Raw genomic sequence first — 12,628 nt, forward strand, 5'->3', positions numbered from 1 at the left:
AAACAAAACAACGTAATGTTGGGATCTCGTTTACAAGCGATTACACACCACCCCAAAGACCCGGCTCTGTTTAGCTGCGTACGGGCTGACCAATCGCGTATTTGTTTTCAATTGCTTTATTAAACGTTGATATATAAAATAAACCAATTCTAAACATCGATACGCACTCTACCGTGTGAATATAGGTCTATTTGTGTTTGGACGTCCCATACACTTTCCCCCCCGTACACAGGGAGGGCGGTTAAGGGTCATACGTCCCGTTGTTTGGTAAAACATCAAAAACCGTATTAATTCAGTGTGTTCACTTGCTATCCTGCCATCGAACGTCAGACTAACTTACATTTCTACTACACAGTCAGGTGTTTTCTGAATGTATCTGATCGAGACACTTAGCTAAATCGAAGATGATTGGCCGAACTCGCACATCTCAACCGCAGGTCGTTACAATTATGGTGCGCAGCCTTTAACCTCCTTCCTGGAATGTGCCCATTTTCCAGCGGGGTATCGTTCTGTTTTTTTTTTTTTCGTTTCTACAGGGAGCTTCTCATAGTTTTGCCGGGGTGTGAGGGCTGGTCCTAACATACACAATGGTATTCGCAATATATGAATGGTTATAAAAACAAACCTACACTTTGATACCTCTTGTTTTCGTTCTAACTGCCCAGTTTTTTGGGTTGCAAGCCGGAGGGGGGTTTTCCGCGCTCATTCTGTGTGGGACTAGGCCAAGCACATCCCTCTCTGCAACGAATACATCTTCTTACACTATTGTGAGAGAGTGTGCGTGTGTGTATGTTTGGGTTTGCGTACGTACTGCGTAATATATACTCTGGTAATCTTGAATTGCACCCACTCTCCACACGGCATTCAGTTCCATTTAGCTACACACAGGTGTAATAATATATTATTGCACAAAACTATTTGTTCTTCCAGTTCTCTTCTCCAAAGACATCACTCAAATTGCGGAATGAAAGCCTGGATTTCAGTTCGATTAAATATATGCGATTAATGCTTCCGACCATTTCTACTCTTCACATTCGCTAAATTTCTCTCATGTCCACATGCATTTTTTTTTTCTAATCGTTGACTACGTTGAATCATCTTCTTTGCAGTTTACCAATATCCACGATCGATCGTCACACACCCGAGCACAAGAAACTTTATCCTTCCGATGTAAATATGTTTTTCTCCCCCATTGCTTTACCACGCAATAATGAACAATTCACCTCAAATTCAAGTGGGTGTGTGTGTGTGTGTATGAATACTGCAAATAAATGTCCTCCGTTTTCGATTTTCAGTTGTTTAGTCCTCACCTTCAATTATCCATCCATCCGTCCAGCTATGGATTCCTTTATTAATAATAACTTATTAGCCAACCAAGCATCACTCCATCGCTTCAATGAAGGTACCGTTGTAAAAGTAAGGGAAAGATTGAATAAAGCTCTTCGTATAAAAAAAAAAGTTTATCATCTATCTTTGCCACACAGCGGAATACTGGTTGAGTCGAAAAAGGGCGGCAAATAACCGCCTGCATCCGACCGTCAATAGACAGCTATGTAAGCAGATTACGGTTTGCGGCCCGTACCTGAACCCGAGATCATGATTGATTTTGTTCTGTTGGGGGCTCCCGTACTTTTGCGGTATCCGAGATAGGGGCGAGCGATGCAAGAATGTGTGTGTATTCTTCTTCTTGATGCAGATAACTCCCGAAACAATAGGACCATTTATCTAATGGTAGCATAAGTTGATTAAACAAAAGTTCAAGCGTCGTTTGCTGATTTCCCATTTCGAGAATGGTTCGTTTGCCCATTTCCTCCCGAATGGCAGAAGAGGTAAATAACTAAGCGTAAAATACGTAAACAACCAAAAAAACAAACGAAAAACCATACACATAATACAACAATAACAGCGACAACGGGTAACTTGGTTCACGCTCGTCCGGGAACTTAATTTAAATTGATGATATTGCGCTCCTCCAGGCTGTCCTTCAGCTGATTGAATAGTTGCAGCTGCTCTTCTGGCTTTAGATTATACACCTGGTGTAGGGAAACATTATGGAAAAGATATTAAACCAACGAAAAGATAAATAGCAAATAAATATTACCATGTTTAACAACTTCTGTGGGGAAGCATAGCGAATAAAGCTGGATATATAAACGTTCACAAACGTGGCCATCAAGAATTGACAGTCGAAACGATCCATAATGCCACCATGTCCGGGAATCATATCTCCAAAGTCCTGCAAATTGAGAGCAACGAAACGATAACGATTTTTTTAACCACCACCATTTCTCGCTGTGTAGAACACTTCAACGTACCTTAATCTTAAACGCGCGCTTAAATCCGGACGCGAAGAAGCCACCGAACGGTCCAATGACCGAGCTAAAGATGCTCATCGAGAGCGAGTGGAGCAGGAACGGATACATCGTGATGGTTTTGCTTGCGCCAAACTGGAAATAAAAATAACGTAATGTTATAAAATGTACAAGCTCAACTTTTGCCCACCATGCAACACTAACCAATGCGATGCTATACTCCTGCGGTCGGAACAGATAGCTCGGTTCACATTGGATAATCATACGTCCCTCCGCTTCCGAGTACTCGATCGGGCAGACAAAGAACTGGAACTGGCACAGGAAGTACGATGCCACCAGCCCGAATATCACGGTCGCAAAGCCACCACCAATGAACCCTTCCCAAGTTTTCTTCGGGCTGAGCTGAATCAGCGGTGTGCGGCCGAAGAAGAACCCAAACATGTACGCCATCACATCGTTGCAGACAATCATCGAAACCGGCACGATAAACCAAATCAATCCTTCGAATATGTTCTGTATGATCAGGTAGCTCTGCGTCACCACAATCAGCAGCGCCACGTGTGTCCAGGCGAACAGGCTGAACTGTTTCATGTAGTACTTCTTGACGAGCGACAGCACAAACCAAACGAACCCGATGCAGTACAAGCAGAACGATAGGAAGCGATGATATTTTACTAGAAAACGCAGCGAGTCCTGCAAAATATATAAAACAGACGCAATTGTTAGAGCAGAGCAGCGAAGAATGGAAAGGTGCCTTATTGACTTACCACACGGCTAACCGCAACTCCAAAGTAATCGACCAGATTTTCCCCGTAGAAGAAGTAGTTGGACGTGAGCAGGAAGTACCAGGACAAGCTGCGGAACCATGGCAATCCATGAATACGGTACACGGAGTAGCCAATCGAAATAATCTCCTGGAAGCATTTCACCTGCACAGCAAGAGCCTACGGAGACAAAAAGGAATAAAGAAATTTGTTAGCAAACTTCCGCCATAAGTTGTGCTTAATTCGCATCTTCGTTGTACTAAAGCGTTTGCTAACTTCTAGTAAGGTCACAATAATTAGATTTCCCAAGTTCCGAGACCTTCAATAGTGCTTTAGACGTACAGAGAGTTAAGTCTCCCGTAAGCCTCTCGTGCGCTCATTTCAAATGTCCTCCAGTTGCAACGTACACACCGGGAAGACTTCGTCAAAACATGTGGTTAAGTAAAGTGCACTCGCGTGCAGTTCCGCGTCGGCGCTCGCGTGGAGCAAATGTTTTGACGGCTTTTTGCATTAATATGCTTCAATGTACGTGGCTGTGTGTGTGTATGTGTTGCTTTTCGTAGTGTTAGTGTATGCAACAACCATGCTTGTTGGGTCGCCTATAGCAACCCGTCTCCGTATGAAGTGTGTTGCTGAGATGACGATACCAGCCAGCTGCTGATGCTGTTGCTTGCTCCATCACACTCACACACGCATACCAGCGTCGATCGTGATCTTGCGCATCGTATGTAGTTTTGATCGCTACACACACCGGGCCATGTTTTTCTTTATCGTATCGTAGCTGCACTCTTTATGTGTTGTGTGTGCAAACGGAACAAGCTGTTAATGTATTGTTGTGCTCTCTTGCTTATTCCACTGTGCCGTCCGATGTTTGGGGAGATGCGCAACGCATCGCCGGATGATCGTTTCATTGTCTTGTGGCGTTGTGTGCGTGTGGAATAAATGCCCCAAACGAAGGTGAACCGACGAGCCCGTGTGTACGCAATCATCATCGCAACACAGGCACCAAAGTGCCTTCTGTACCTTCCAAAGAGACGCACCACCATCGCGGTGTGGTGTGGTACCGCGAGTTCCTGGCATACATATTTGTCCGTTTTTCCCTACCAAAAACACACACAGTGTGTTATCTTTCTTTGTGTGCATAAAAAGGCGACTCCTCCAAACAGAGGAAACAAACATTTTCCCCCGCTTTGTAACATAACACAACAAAGGTGCAGTATTACACGGCAAACTTCAATGCGTTTCGCTCGCTGAGAATGAAACGTTCGCTTTCTAGCGAAGGTTTTCGCAAATACACGGGGTACCATTCCCAAGCGGTTTCGAAGGTGGAGAAAGTAGTGGTCGAAGAGTTACGGTGATACACACTCGGCGCAAGTAAGGAACTAAAGGAGAGGGGACGGAAGCCGGGCGTAAACCATCCAACAAACAACAACAACAGAAAACGGCAACTCCTCCGCAGTAGCAGACCAGCAGCGGGGGCACACAGCCCCAAAATTGCTTTCCACGTTCCGCGTTGCGGTGGTTATTTTGCGCGTAGTGGACACGACGGAACCACACGAGGCGGGAGGCGGCGGAAGGGGGTTGTTATTAGTTGTGTTATTGCTATTAGTTCGCTTTCGCTGACCGAAGACGAGAAAACGGGGCTGGTGGCGAATTCATTCATTTCGCATCGCGTAACGCTAGTTTACGGATCGCTCCGAGTCAGAGTGCCGTTTTTCGGGAAGGAAAGTGAGTGCGGTTTGTAAATGGCTTTAGCAAGTGAAAATATAGCAAGCCGATTGTAAAATGGTTAAAGAGCATCCTAACAAGTGTTAAAAACCCCCCCGACAGACGGTGCAAGTACAGTACAGTGAGCTGTGTGATCGTGCACTTGATCATCTGTCAGATTGTGTTCTCTGCGAGATAAACAACATATCGGCTCGTGTGCTAAGACACTTTGCACACATATACACACACACACGCAGAGCCGCGAGGGACAAACCCCGCGAACGCGCACTGTGACTAATTTGATAAATAAACACACAGCGAGGGCATTACTACTACACAATTCGCTTTGCGCTACGTGCTATTCTGACGCGTTTAAGATAGCGACCGTGTTAATCGGAATCGAACGAAAGAAAGGAACGCAAAGGCACGACGATGTCGCTGCGCGCTATACAGAAGCGAGACAGGGAGAAATTATCGTCCTCACAGCGGCAACAGCAGCAGCAACAGTTTATCAGCCACCAGTGGCACAGCGGCGGCCATCCTGGTGTTGGTGCAATACTGCCAGCACCGAATGCGACACAATTGACGGCGGCCATGAAGATGACAGCTGCAACCGGCAGCGCTGATGTATCCACGGTCGTTCCCTCGGTTCAATCGATTCTACAGTACCAGCAGGCAAAGCGCAAACAAACCCAAGCTGCTTACGATGTAGCAACGGGCCCGCTGCCAGTAACGACCAATGCACCGACCGTGCTCAGACGGTCCAGCTCGTACCCGGCACTGTCCCGCATACGCTCACGGCGCAAACAGCAGCAGCAGCAGCAACAGCTACGTCCGGTACGGTCGGAAAGTGATTTGAGTGCTATACGCGATCTTCTCGAGGGTGGCAGCACCGGCGAGGGTGAAGTATTCAATGGTGGTGGTGGTGGTGTTGGCGTACCCGGAAGTGGTAACAGCTTCAGTACCAACAATCTCTACCTCGGTGCCAAATCGGAGGTGTGCCTCAAAACGCTGGCCGTGAAAAACACCGTTGCGGTACCGTTTGTGAAACCAGGCGTAATGCAGCAATCACTGCCAACACCTCCGGCGACCTCCGGTGGTAGCATCCGGAGTGCGTCCAGCAGCGGTGGATCAGCGGTCCAACCTGCCGCGAAACGGTTGTACGAGAGCCGCCGTACGTCGGAGCTGAGCAGTAGCGATTTCGGCACGAACAAATCGGACCTGCATCTGAAGGCGAACACTAGCGCCGTCCGCATTCCGATCGTGGGCTACGAGGTTATGGAGGAGCGTGCCCGCTTTACGGTAAGTGCGTGGGGTGCGATGGTGCCTGGGGCTACAGTTCCCCAGCCACGCACACAAGTTCGATCGACAGATGAGCGCCTGCGCGATAGAATTAGAACTCGACAGAATGCCGTCCCTGTGTGGCGAGATGATTCACACCGCCTAAAAGAAGGGCAAGAGAACCATTTTACGATCCGCGCTCGTACCGGTGTGGGCATTATGAATTTGTATGTTTCCCAACATTTGTCATGCTTGGATTATACTTATCAAGTGTTTAATCGCGTTAGCTACTTTATTAGTGTTCATATTTGCAAGAGTCGCAGATCAATCGACATCCATCGGGTGTGTTTAAGGAAGTACAAAAACACTTTCTTTGACGTCATCTTGACCATTCGGCTAGGGCACAAACACGAACAAATGCCGGACCTGGACCGCGCAATTGACAGTTAATTTGCATACGGCGGTGATGTGAACGTCTCACACCACGTTCAGCTGGGTAACATTTGTTTAAACCCAAGCTGCTGTTGGTTTGATTAGATGGGAAAGATGCTACACCTTCAACGTGATTATCGACCGTACCCCGTAAAAACGGCCGTACGCCTGTTATGAAATGTATATAATTATCGATCAATTTTTGCAACCAACCGCCCCCCATTAGACGAAGCCCCCTGCTCTTCGGGGGGCTGCTATTAAACATTGGAAAATCGTTTCGAGGGCACTAACGGTAGGGGATGAGAACTGCATTGTGCGGTAACAGTGCTTTACTCATCGAAAAAAAGAAGAAAAATATTTAAATACAAAACGTTTAAATATCAGCGCAATATACATTAAATAATTTCACCACACCATCTCCCTAATTGCAGATATTCAAGTTACGCATTGAAAATAGCATTTCGCACACCTGCTGGCTGGTGCTGCGACGGTACACCGACTTTGTGCGGCTAAACAACAAGCTGCGGACGATCTACCCGCACTGTAATCTCGTGCTGCCGCGCAAGAAATGGTTCGGTGACAACTTTAGCAGTGGCTTCATCGATAACCGAATACAGGGCCTGCAAACGTTTATCAACACCATTCTTGGGGACGATGCGATGCGGACGTGCCAGGCGGTGCGGGACTTTTTCTGTCTCGACGAACCACCGTCCTACTCGGAGAGTATGGAAGAATCAAGGGTAAGACGTTGCGCTTCCAGCTGGACACTTCCTAAGCTGATCGATTTACAATGTATTCTTGCCGTTCTGATTTTAGGTTATCTTTGAGGCACAGGAAGAAACAATTGCGCAGCTCAAGCAGCAACTGCAAGCCAAAGAGGATATGGTACAGGTGCTGCAAACGAAGCTTGCCACCGAGCACAACCGTAATGCGATCCTTACCAATGTAATACGGTATGGATTGACGAACACACGCCGGATCGCATGCGTGCCCCCTAAAACTTAATCCATTTCTGTTTATGATTTTAGAAACAGCGTGGAAAATTGTGCCAAATGTTCAAAGTCTGTTGAACAGGTGATGAAAGAATCGGTCTATAAGTAGCCAGAGTCATTCGGCCTCTTCAGAAAATGTCCACCAACGTACATCGTTATAACCGTCTGCGGAATTACTGGAAGCTTTTCTAGCGTTTCTCCGCGTATCAGGCCTGTAAGACTGCGTCTGTCGATATGCAAAGTTCGAAACTTGTATTGCAATGTGAAGAAAACGAAACATAGATATTAATATATATACACGAATGGTTAAAATATTAATAATTAAAAGAATAGGCGAATATATCGACGCTTTTTCTATAACTCAAAAAAGTTTGTATGTTTTTATCGGACGAGTAAATTAGTGCAGTAATAGAGGGACAGAACACACTATACAAGATATGGAAACAATACGGGACATATGTCGGAAAGGTGTTAATTCGGCCCTCAAAAGGATAGTGAAAACTTAGTCTTTTATACGAATGAAACCTTAAAAAATGAAAGATCTATCGCGTACGACCAGCAAGAATATTTCTACATGCCCAAAAAGGCCCACTGACTGTAAACTGAATTTTACCGCACAGATGTAAAGCGTTACAAATTCTTTCTTACCGTAACCATCAGCGCTAACGGTCCGCCGTAGATGATCAAACAAAAGCCACTGATCATAATCATCGTGAAGATGCCACGTATCACCCAGTTCTTCCATCTGCAAATAAACCATAACAGAAATTAATGAATAAATTCGAGATTGTGCGTTACCAAAGTCCACCTAAGCGCAAACAGAAGTCGTCGCTTATGTTCAAAACATTTGCATCGTTGAAGCAAAGCTAATATAGAAAAAAGGGCCACATTTACAACGTAATTCCTCCTTTTTTCACGCGGTGTTTAAGTGCAAAACCCTAGTTAGCTTGTTTGCACAAACAAACCACCGAGAGACAACAAAGAGACATCAATTAATGGACGGTTCTCGCAGCTTTGCGGTTGTGCGAACTGCACGTCATGATGATCTTGGCATTGATATTTCTCGCGCAAACGAACCCGGGGGGTAAGGGCACACCGCAAACGACACAACGACGCTGTATATCCAATTACAAGGCAGTTTGGTCTCCTGGCAGGTTGTCTCGCCGTCGTTTATGTGCAGCGGTTCTATAATCTACAAGTAGTCACACTAACGGTGAAAATAGGTAAAAAACGTCCATGACCTCCAAAACTGTTCTACTGGTGTGTGTGTGTGTTTGCTTTGGAACGTTACACCCTTAACACCGAGCAGTGTGTGGAACGTTTCTCTGATTTCAATTTCTAATTCCAATTTCATAGCATTATTGTTGTACAGTGAGGGCAGATTGTTATTTAACTAGCAAACAAAATAACGCTAACGCAATGCACCCGGGCTGGGAAAAATGGAGCACGTTTAGCCATGCAAGGTGATTCGTGCGCACTGATACCGTGCTATGGTGGGCTTTGCAATGTAACGCGACGTGGGCACCGAACCGGAAGTTCAGTGAAGGTTTCGTGAACCTGACCGGCAAAATACTGTACGCACCTATCCGGCAGTCCGCTCAACGCTTGGCCCAAAACCTCGGGCATTTTGTTCGTTCCCTGGGGAAGGTTTTTGGCCATCTCATCCACGTACTTTTCCTCCGGCAAGCGTTCCTCTGTTTCGGTTTCCGAGTCCACCTAAAAGCAAACATTGGAAGAAAAGTCGAATTAATTAATTAGATATTTATGGTAAGTAAAAAATAATTATTCCAAGTAATTTTGATGCTTTTTATATTATTTTCGGCTTTTTAAACAGCTAAAAAAGGATTATTCTCTCAAAACCAACACAAACAGCCCCTCGTTTCGTCCCAACGAACGGTGTGTGGCTCACTTTCGATTGTTAAACTCTACAATTCTCCGACCCGACCGACCTTCGACCGTTTGAAACGGTCCGGTATGGGTGAATGAAACGAATTTTCAAGGTCTATCGGTCATACAATTGCAACAGTTGCACTCTCTCGTATTGGGCAAACAATGAATGCAGCTCAATACAAAACATACACTTTAATTAGCTAAAAGATTGTATTTTCTTGTGACGAAATTTACTCTCCGTAGCTTCTAAAAAGGTCATGCTTGGAGAGCGTATTAGAATTAAAAAAAAATCCAATACTTTGCCCATAAAACAAAGAAAATGAAAATTATCAAACAAAATCATTTAATCATTAGTAAACTGTTTGGTGAAAATTCCAAGCCAATCGGTGCACAGTTCTGCGAGAATATTTGAGTTGCCAATTCCCAAAGCGTGGTGTCTGAGTAAAAATCCATCTCCACGTGGCGATCAATGGTGATAAACTCTTTCGGCCGTAACATCGTTATTTGTCGGTATATTGAGTTGAATTTCTTACTGGATATTGCTGCAACATGAAGCTTTTAGATAATGCAATGGAAAAAACATTCAAGCCTTTGCTTCGAATTATGCTGCCTCCATACCTCTTTTTTAGTAATCTTCATTGGATTCATTCATTCGGAATTCCTATCTCTTAGAATTCCTTGTGAAATAATAAACGAGCATCGAAGAAGAAAAAGAGAAAATTATTTTTAACAAACATCAGCCAACCCGAAACAAAACAAAAAAAAAACCGGTTACATTAAATGCCTCAGACGGAATGTGCCTTCTTCGTCAGTTTCTTATGCCCTTGATATGCAACACACCATGTGGACGCATCCGGGGCCCGGCACCGTTGAAAGATTAGTGTATAAACACATGGTCAACGCATGTGGGGGACCTGACTGATAAAGAACGCGTATTTCGGAACGGTAGTCAGCTGGCTATCAGTGTGACCACCATTAGGGAAAAAGCACTCGAAGCCATTACATAACGCTGTTCTCTCGAGTGGGCCCAATTCACGGGTGTGATTAAACCGACCAAATGCTGGCACTGGGTAGGGACTCCAGCACGCATGTTTAGCCGCAACCGGAATCGAGTGTTGTAAACAAACGAAGCGCGACACCTTCTCGCGTCACAGGATGAACTTTGGCTGACGATGGTGCGATCGGGCGCGCGTTTCGTTTCAACTACTCGGTGGTCGGATGCCATCGCTCTAACGTATTTTACGCTTTTGCGTTCGAACCGCAGAGGGTAAAAATATTGCAATAACAAACAGATATGATGGCGGGTTGGGATGGGATGGTACACACATTCTCGCCAATGGTCGCTATTTTTAACCGTCTTTCTCTCAAATCGATTCACAATTTCACTCCGCCCTTTACGGTGTGTATGTGTTTTGTGTCAGTCAGTCAAGGGGTGGAAAAGCCAAACATGTTTTTCACCCACTTTCCAAGCTGCGTTTTTTTGTAAGCTTTATATTGCTTGCTTCAAACAGAATTGAAGAAGAGGTTCAATTAGCTGATTCGGGGGTCAATCGATTAGAATTCACATCCGGGCAGTGACCAGGTTGCCTTTACATTATAATTAGCGAAGCAACCCGTCGAGGGGATTTTATTATGGACGGAACAGATTAAACGCGCCCCCCAGAGAGACAGACAATCGATACGATTGTGCCGGCCACCATCGATGGATTAAATGAATTGGCAACAAAAACACGATGCCACACGATCAAATGGCACCATTCTGCTGCCGTTTGGGAACGTGCGGAAGGAAACGTTATTATGTAGCGCTGCATTACGAAACGTATTTACTTCGGCTGGGAATTGGATTACACGCCATCGGTGGGCGACAGCTCTGGAGTGTTCGTGTGTTCCGCGTACACATTTTCCTTGCAAATTTAATTAGTGTCCCCTGTGTATTTTTTTGTCTGCATTTAGACCATAAAGATAAGATGCATTGGTTGCGATGGTGTTCGGAGTCCCTAAAAAAGAAGATAAAGCAAAGAACGGGTTGGCCACCTTTATCCCGCTTCTAGCGGGATACCTTTAGGTGAATGTTTACATCGCAGTCAGCAGGTCCCATATATCCACAGCACGGCCAAGAGCATGTACCGTTCGCGTGGGACGTTGTCTTCTAGATAAGAAACACACAGTTTCCCGTCTTTCTCGGGAGATGCGCGCCGTTACAAAGTGGGAGAAAGTGAGCGACTCATCTGCCCAGCGCGTGCTGTTTTTCTTTCACTCTCAGCGGGAAAAAAAGGAAACCATTCCCCGAACCGTTCTGTCCCGCTCGGTCGGGGAAAATGCGCGAGAAAACATTCGGGAGACGGGGCAAGGAAAAATCGATAAACTGCGAATCAAATTTTCGCCAAACGTTGTCGTATCCGTCGTGGAAAGGGCACGTACATGGTCGGAGTTTTCCGTCGTAGCACACTCCGGTGGTGGTTGCTGTTCCTGTTGTTTAGGGCTTTCCTGCTGTTGCTGACTGGCATCACCTTCCGCCAGTAACCTTCGCCTCAGCTCGGCACCTCCACCATCGGTCGCACTCATGCTGCAGCCTTTTTATTTTGGTTCAAGAGCAAACAAACCGCTTTTCGGATGTTCTCGGACACGCGCACGCACACACCCACACACACAGCAGTTATCAATCACAGTACACTTTGCACTGCACTACTTTTCTCGACTTCAACCCAAAGCAGCCCGTAGGCCTACACTAGGGGCACAATAAGTAGTAAAATGCACACCGCGGCTGTGATAATCGAAACCCGAAACTCGAACCCCACCGAATGGAACATACACGCACGCACACACGGTTCTCGATCGGCCAACGGAACCTGGCCACCGCACACCTCGGTCAGACCCCGCGAGGTTATTGATCTTTGTAGCAGCCGCTCGGAAGGAAAAACCACACACTCACAGGGAGCTTTTATTTGTGCTTCGCTGGTTTAAGAATTTTCCACTTGGCTGACCCGAAGAACGACGAAACGCTCCGGAAAACCGAACTGCACTCTCTGGCAGTCGCAAAACAATAGACCAGCAGCCGTACGGTACGAGCGCGTCTCGATGCCTTCCAACACACACAATCAATCAAACAGTCTGGTAAAGTTTACGAAGGGCCTACTTGTTGGACTATTGGATAGAATGCGCGATTCACTAGCATGACCTGGGGTACGGTTTTACATTTTAATGCACGTTCTTTTGGCTTTTTCGAAGAATTTTTCCAACTTTTGTGTCC

At 45.8% G+C, this 12,628-nt stretch overlaps 2 protein-coding genes across 2 annotated transcripts; one reads left to right on the top strand and one right to left on the bottom strand.

Moving 5' to 3' along the window:
- Positions 1-1,899: 1,899 nt before the first annotated feature.
- On the bottom strand, positions 1,900-11,943 carry LOC128714187 (phosphatidate cytidylyltransferase, photoreceptor-specific). Its single transcript, XM_053809063.1, has 8 exons — positions 11,800-11,943; positions 9,071-9,204; positions 8,137-8,233; positions 3,080-3,256; positions 2,517-3,005; positions 2,316-2,447; positions 2,102-2,236; positions 1,900-2,033 (listed from the first exon to the last, which is right to left on the bottom strand). Exons 1-8 carry the CDS (start codon positions 11,941-11,943, stop codon positions 1,944-1,946), a joined length of 1,398 nt encoding a protein of 465 aa, XP_053665038.1. The 3' UTR covers positions 1,900-1,943.
- Positions 5,216-7,597, top strand: LOC128714189 (uncharacterized). Its single transcript, XM_053809064.1, has 4 exons — positions 5,216-6,085; positions 6,928-7,236; positions 7,313-7,449; positions 7,525-7,597. Exons 1-4 carry the CDS (start codon positions 5,216-5,218, stop codon positions 7,595-7,597), a joined length of 1,389 nt encoding a protein of 462 aa, XP_053665039.1.
- Positions 11,944-12,628: the final 685 nt, after the last annotated feature.

Source organism: Anopheles marshallii, chromosome 3 (assembly GCF_943734725.1).
Source record: "Anopheles marshallii chromosome 3, idAnoMarsDA_429_01, whole genome shotgun sequence".
NCBI classification, from domain to species: Eukaryota; Metazoa; Arthropoda; class Insecta; order Diptera; family Culicidae; genus Anopheles; species Anopheles marshallii.

Excerpts from the sequence above, each read along its gene's own strand:
- LOC128714189 (XM_053809064.1), top strand. The coding sequence starts at position 5,216 with ATGTCGCTGCGCGCTATACAGAAGCGAGACAGGGAGAAATTATCGTCC. Across the intron at positions 6,086-6,927 it reads AGGAGCGTGCCCGCTTTACG|ATATTCAAGTTACGCATTGA; the intron begins GTAAGTGCGTGG and ends CCCTAATTGCAG. Across the intron at positions 7,237-7,312 it reads AGAGTATGGAAGAATCAAGG|GTTATCTTTGAGGCACAGGA; the intron begins GTAAGACGTTGC and ends TTCTGATTTTAG.
- LOC128714187 (XM_053809063.1), bottom strand. The coding sequence starts at position 11,943 with ATGAGTGCGACCGATGGTGGAGGTGCCGAGCTGAGGCGAAGGTTACTG. Across the intron at positions 9,205-11,799 it reads CGACGGAAAACTCCGACCAT|GTGGACTCGGAAACCGAAAC; the intron begins GTACGTGCCCTT and ends GTTTGCTTTTAG. Across the intron at positions 2,034-2,101 it reads CACAGAAGTTGTTAAACATG|GTGTATAATCTAAAGCCAGA; the intron begins GTAATATTTATT and ends TCCCTACACCAG.